At 34.8% G+C, this 6,519-nt stretch overlaps 2 protein-coding genes across 2 annotated transcripts in view; one reads left to right on the plus strand and one right to left on the minus strand.

The window, feature by feature from the left end:
- LOC110038015 (putative pectinesterase/pectinesterase inhibitor 22) overlaps window positions 1-1,518 on the plus strand; it is a 31,248-nt gene extending 29,730 nt beyond the window's left edge. The window contains exon 5 of the mRNA XM_020742771.1: window positions 1,453-1,518. Coding sequence (XP_020598430.1) covers window positions 1,453-1,518 — 66 coding nt within the window. The remainder of the gene's footprint in view (window positions 1-1,452) is intronic.
- LOC110038011 (programmed cell death protein 2-like) overlaps window positions 1,494-6,519 on the minus strand; it is a 14,581-nt gene continuing 9,555 nt past the window's right edge. Inside the window, exons 8-9 of the mRNA XM_020742763.1 lie at window positions 6,471-6,514; window positions 1,494-2,368 (exon numbers count right to left, since the gene is read on the minus strand). Of these exons, the coding sequence (XP_020598422.1) occupies window positions 2,282-2,368; window positions 6,471-6,514 (131 nt within the window). The 3' untranslated portion in view covers window positions 1,494-2,281. The remainder of the gene's footprint in view (window positions 2,369-6,470; window positions 6,515-6,519) is intronic.

Consider the following 6,519-nt stretch of genomic DNA (forward strand, 5'->3'; position numbering starts at 1 on the left):
TATATATATATATACCCTAAAGGTATAAATGAGCCAAGTCGACTCATGAGCTGACTCGAAATTGACTCGATAAGTGGCTCGTGAATTTAGCTCGAAGAGCTAGCAAGCCAAGCTCAAGCCAATCGAGACCCAACTCACGAGCTCGTGAGTCCGCGCGTCTAAATAATAATTACTAAAAAATTATACTTAAAATATATTAAAGTTTAAAAAATTTTCTTTAAATTATTAAAAATATTAAACAAATAATATTTTATATTTTATATTAATTTATTTTTATTAATTATCTTATAAACACTCATTTTATTTATTATCATTATAATGCTAGTTTAAATTTTTTTTTTTTATCACATGCCCAACAAGTCAGATCAAACTAGAAGAATTAAGCTCAAGCTCAACTAATTAATCAAAATCAAGCTTAAATTAAGGGCGGCTCGAGCGACTCATTTACACCCCTAATTACCCTAAGATGTAAATGCCCACTCAAGAATCGCTTGGCATATGCAGATGGCATACTCAAAAATGTAACACTTGAAGCTTCACTTTTTTTTCAAGTGAAAAAAATGTTTTATTAATAAAAGCATTAATTGCCTATTAAAAATTAATGGGGAATATACATACATATCACACAAAGCTTATATATTTACATAGCACTCAAAATTTAACATCATATCAACAATATCATCATCCATTCTTCTCATCAAATTAAGCCTTTCCAACAATTTTTCAATGTGTTAAAATCATGATAATTTCATAATATTTGTTGCTTTATCCCGATCAATTCTCATTTTAAAAAATCTTATTGACATTTTCCAAGTCATTCATGTTAAATTCCTTCGAAAATTATCGTGTAAGATTGTCGATTATTTTAATATCAGCCCTCGTAATTAACATGTAATCAACATATAACAACAATATGAAACAATTTTTTTTCTACGTCATTTACATAGCGACAATGATCAACATATAAATGTTAATGTTATGCATGAATATTAAGCTTTGGACACCATTGCTGTAGAGCTTACCTCAAATCATATAGGCTTCTGTTGAACTGTTGGACTATATATTTTGTCTTTATATAACATAACCTTGAGGCTAAACCATAGAGATAAATTTCTTTAAATGGCTATGCAGAAAAGCAGTTATAACATCCATATGCAAGTCTATCATAGCGACAATACTCAAAACTAATTGTATGGTTGCTAGTTTAATTACAAGTGAGTATGTTCAGATAAGCTGCTTACTCTGATAAGCTGCTGATCGGCAGCTAGTTCGGATAAGTTGGCTGGCGATTTGGTTTGTGCGTTTAGAAAACAACAGATTTGCAGTTGTTTTTAGATAATTGATTATTACGCCCCTGATCTGGACAAGTTGTCTAACTGTTTGATTTATGCGTTTGAAAAACAGCTGATTTGTAGTTGTTTCTAGATAAATGACCATTTTGTCATTTTGCAGTCGTGCTATTTGCAACAGAATGATTATGGTTATAAAGATAAGCAGCTTACTCTGATAAGCTGCTGATCGGCAGCTAGTCCGGATAAGTTGGCTGGCGATTTGGTTTGTGCGTTTGGAAAACAACAGATTTGCAGTTGTTTTTAGATAATTGATTATTACGCCCCTGATCTGGACAAGTTGTCTAACTGTTTGATTTATGCGTTTGAAAAACAGCTGATTTGTAGTTGTTTCTAGATAAATGACCATTTTGTCATTTTGCAGTCGTGCTATTTGCAACAGAATGATTATGGTTATACATTTGATAGTTTAAAACCCAACTAATATAGCATGTCATGAGCAATGTTGTCCTGTAGGGATGTCATCGGACCCCGATCACTATCGGCAGTGGAATCAGTCGAACTGTCTGCCCACTTGAAGAAGTCACCGTCTGCTATGAAATGTATTTTGGGTTATAAACTATCAAATATATAGTCATAACAATTTTGTTGCAAACAACACAACTGCACAGTGACAGAATGATCATTATCAAGAAACAACTGCAAATCAACAGTTTTTCAAACTCACAAAGCAAACAACTAGACAGTTTATCCAGATCAGGAGCAGAATGATCATTTATCCAGGAGCAGCTGCAAATCAAATGATTTCCAAATGCACAAACAAATAGCCAGCCAGCTTATTTGAATTAGCTGTTGATCAGTAGCTTATAAGGATAAGCAATCAGGACAAGCTACAATTGCCCCCAAACAGACCCATAAAACGGAGAGAAGCTGCCACTAATTTCTTAGTAAACTGCAACTTAGCTGTTAAGAAACTTACAATGTTAAGAAAACTAATCATCCTGGATTATGATTACCTCTTCAGCCACAGCCCAGCAACAGTTGCCCGGCTCTTCTGCGCACGAATGGGGACAGCAGTTCTGCATTGCAAAAATTGTCAAATTTTCAGCCTAAGAAGCTGAGAGAACTTCAATCAAAGAAAGAAAATCAATCTTCATGTTCAATATAGGAGAAGGTAAATCATTAAGAAAATCTACCACTAATAAAGCCGCTACGTCCCCAATTCTCAGCCATCCCTAAACAAGGCTGCTTGGTCAAGAGTAAAAGGCAAGGAGTCGAGATTTATGTGATGCGAAAAATACGAGAGAGAGCACTTGAAATATTTGGGATGATAGCTCTGCTGAGAAGAATGTAGGCCTGAGATAAATTTTATGACCAGAAATTCTTCATTCTAGGTAGTTTGATTAATGAATGGGCGGTACTTGAGGAAGTCGGCCTATACATTACTCTGTTAAAGAGAGAAGTTTTCAAAATAGAAAGCACGAGCATGGGCATGAGATATATTTCCTAAAATTATGCGGGCCAAGGAAAATCCCAAATTATTTTAGTGGGGTCATGAAAAATAGCAACTAAGATAACAGAAATTTCAAGATTATTAACCAAGTGAGCATAATATATTTGGACACTTGTCATTTTGAAAACTTCAAGATGTCAACGTGTCCTAGAGGCAAAAAAATTGCGTAAGTAACACGTACGCAACTCTGCGTACGTCAGTGTTATATATAGAGTACAGGAGGGTTATATCCGCGTTATATCCCCTGTAACCTCAATGTAACTTACATGCAGCTCTGTGTACGTCAGGGTTATACAGAGAGTGCAGGAAGTTATATTTACGTTATAACCTCTGTAACATACCTGTAACCTACCTTTAACCTACCTGTAACTTACAAATATATGAAAACAGAGCCGTGAAACTTAATAGAAGGTACAGGTAGGTTACATTGAGGTTACAAAGGATATAATCCCCCAGTATCCTATGTCAAATTTTTTCTGTCCTAGAGGGGAGGCATCAAAATAATGGAGTTTGTCATAAGTACCGCTTGAGAAATAAAACGCTAATGACTCAAAAGTTAATTGATGATATCAAATTTGACATTGGCACCAATGGCAAAGGAGGATTTTGACTCATTGAAAGGAGAATCAAAGAAGTAATTTTATCATTATAATTTCTAAGTCGTGTAGTTGACAAACCTTTGGAGTTTGGGCTAGTGATGAAGAGTGCAATATTTTGAACAATCACCGGAGCAAGTGCAAGGGAGAAGTGCAATGGCACATGAGCTAGAGCATGGCGGCACAACGAGCACGCAGGCTAGAGCATGGAAGCACACGAATGACTATTAGCAAACAAACTCAATGCAAACTCGTAAGCGCAATTAAGGTGAGCTTCTAAGCGTACAATTATGACTAGCATGTGAATGCGGTGAATGGGTGGATCAAACAAGGTGAGTGAGCAAAGAAAGAAGCGAGCGCATTTAGTACAATGAGGGAGGGAGCACGTAAGCAAGTGTGGCATGCAAGTATGCACAACTAGGGTTAATCGAGGAAAAGAGGGTTGGAAGGGAGCTAGTACTGATATGGCTCTAATCCCAATTTAAAGGAAAAAACTAGTGTCTTATTAATTCAATATTGTTACTCATAGATAGGCATACATCAAGCGAACAAAAGGAAGATAATACTGCCTTCAATTATTAGGATATAAAATAGTACTAAAAGCATATATTTTATTCTAGTATTTTTTATGATATAACTTTCCAATCTAGCATTTTCCTACAATAAAAACTCAAAATACCACCAAATTTTCAACTGCAATTAAACAAGAAAATATCACCAACTAGAACCTTCAAAACCACTCACACTAAGTTAACTAGGTAAAAAATGCATTTCTAATACGACTCACTACTAAAATAGAAATATTACATCCATGAGTAGGCAAATACACTCGAACAAAGATGGCTGTAAAATAAGAAAACAATATTCCTACAATTTCTCATTACTCAACAGGCTAATTTTTTTGTAAATCATGAATTACCAAAGAGACATTCTTCCTACTCCATAGGTAAAGAAAATCAGAGCAAACTTATACAATGAACCTAATAACATTCAAAGATATATATAAGTACGCCAAGAGAAAGCAACAAGACGGGAACAGAAAGAAAGAGAGCAAGGGAGGGAAGAAAGGTAAGGAGAAATGTCTGCTAGTGAGAAAAACATGGAGAGAGAAAGAAAAAGATCCATCTTTAACTCTATTTTAATCACCACCATAGGAAGCGCAATGTTGGCTACGAAATGCATATAGGCTGAGATGGCCGGTTTAATCAAACAACATCAAAAGCTGCTTACTGATTCCTCATACTTTCTCAATGCATGCTTTCTAGGCCTTTATTAGGATTCATTGATCTAAATGCCGATGACAACTGCCACAACATCCCAATACATAAGCATCTTTTGGAAAACTTCTATGTTTCAATTGGTAGCAAGCATAATGTCCACCAAAAGCAGCAAACTTTACTATTTATAAAGCGAAATATACAAGTACGATGATATTTTTTTAAGCCCATTTTTTTCTTATAAATGGATAGAGAAAATATTACAATAATTTATTTTTTTATTCAAAGATAAGCACAGGCTTGAATTGTTTGCAAAGTTTATACTCAAAAGAACTGTTGTTCCTGTGCTGCCTGCTAAAATAATGTTGTTATTCTCAACTATTATAGATTATTCTCATCTTTTATTTCAATTTTTGTGAGTCTTATAGCATTTATAAGAGCGACCTAAAGAAGTTGAGGGCATAAGTAGAGGAGGAATAAAAGGAAAAAGAGAAGAGAGAGAAAAAAAAGGTGACAATTGATGAAAAAAACGAAGGTCGTGGTGAACTTCTGCAGCAAAAGGTGAACACTGATGTTCGAGGCAAGTGCAATGGTGTTAGAAGCACAGTGGTATCAAAGGCAAGCCCAACAGTACTAGAAGCAAACATGGTGGCCCCAAAGACGAGCATATTAGTGCCAAAAGATATTATGCAGCAGAAAATAGTAATATGAATAGATTCTCTGAAATTATCTCTTCCCAATCCCTTATATTGTAGTTAGATCCCTTACTAACCTTCTCCATTGGACTTCTTGATGAATAAGAATGTAACTTAACCTTTGAAACTAGCAATTTAAAGTTAACCAAGGGTATTATAACTATATCATGTAGCAACAAAAACGTTGCACTCCATATGCCTTTCAACACAAGATAACGCGTGTAGCAATGAATACAAACAATAATTAATCCGCGTGGATTGCAATATAGAACACTTGAATAAAAAGAGATGAGAATTCTACATTCAAATGATGAGTTTCCAAAATTTTAAGTTTTATGATTCTGATTATTGTGAGAAATGTGGGTATAAAAAGCAAAGAGAGGCCAATTTTCTGAAGACTGAAAGCGAACCAATTCAACCATGCGCATCCTTTGTGAGAGACAACCACTTCTGAGCCTTGCTTAACCATGGTAGAAGCCTCCCATACCCCATTAGAGACCCAAACTGCATGACACAATCGATTTCAACTTAACTTCGCCCACATAGAACTTGTACGGGAGTGGAACAAAAGCTGGTTAAGTAGAGCCTATTATAAGAATGGATGAACACTTATCAATCCAAACACTTGATCTCTTGAATAAGGGTCCCTACTAATATATTATAAATTCAAATCTTATTTTCACATCTAATGTTGAACTATTTTCCACACTTAAATGTATCTCAAAGTATTTTTAATACAGGATAGCCACTGCTGCACTACATCATCATTGTCGGAAAAAATTGCTAAGGTCAAGACCAATGTTTCCACTCAAGACTTGTAATGAGCAAGAAAAGAATGATTAATTGATTTCATTAACACTTGCAGATAATTTTGTTTGGAAGTAAACTAATCATTAAACATATCTTAACATGAGTTAATCTGCAAAAAATAGCATTTTCAAAATTCATCTCAACGAGTTCAAGATTAACCATGAGTTCAGAGATTAGGCAATTGACAAAAACAAGTTAATGTCATTAATCATTGCAAAAACAATAAATTATTAACATACTACTAGGCATGCTATATGGAACAAAATATTTACTACAAGAAAGCACAAAAATTTGCAAAAGTTTGATAAAGATGGATTCAAAACACAAACGGTTCTACAAGAGCTACTTACACTAGAACAGGTGTACACAAGCATGGTCATCCAATTCCATTCATCTGGC

This window comes from Phalaenopsis equestris, unplaced genomic scaffold (genome assembly GCF_001263595.1).
Source record: "Phalaenopsis equestris unplaced genomic scaffold, ASM126359v1 Scaffold229100, whole genome shotgun sequence".
In the NCBI taxonomy this organism is placed as follows: domain Eukaryota; kingdom Viridiplantae; phylum Streptophyta; class Magnoliopsida; order Asparagales; family Orchidaceae; genus Phalaenopsis; species Phalaenopsis equestris.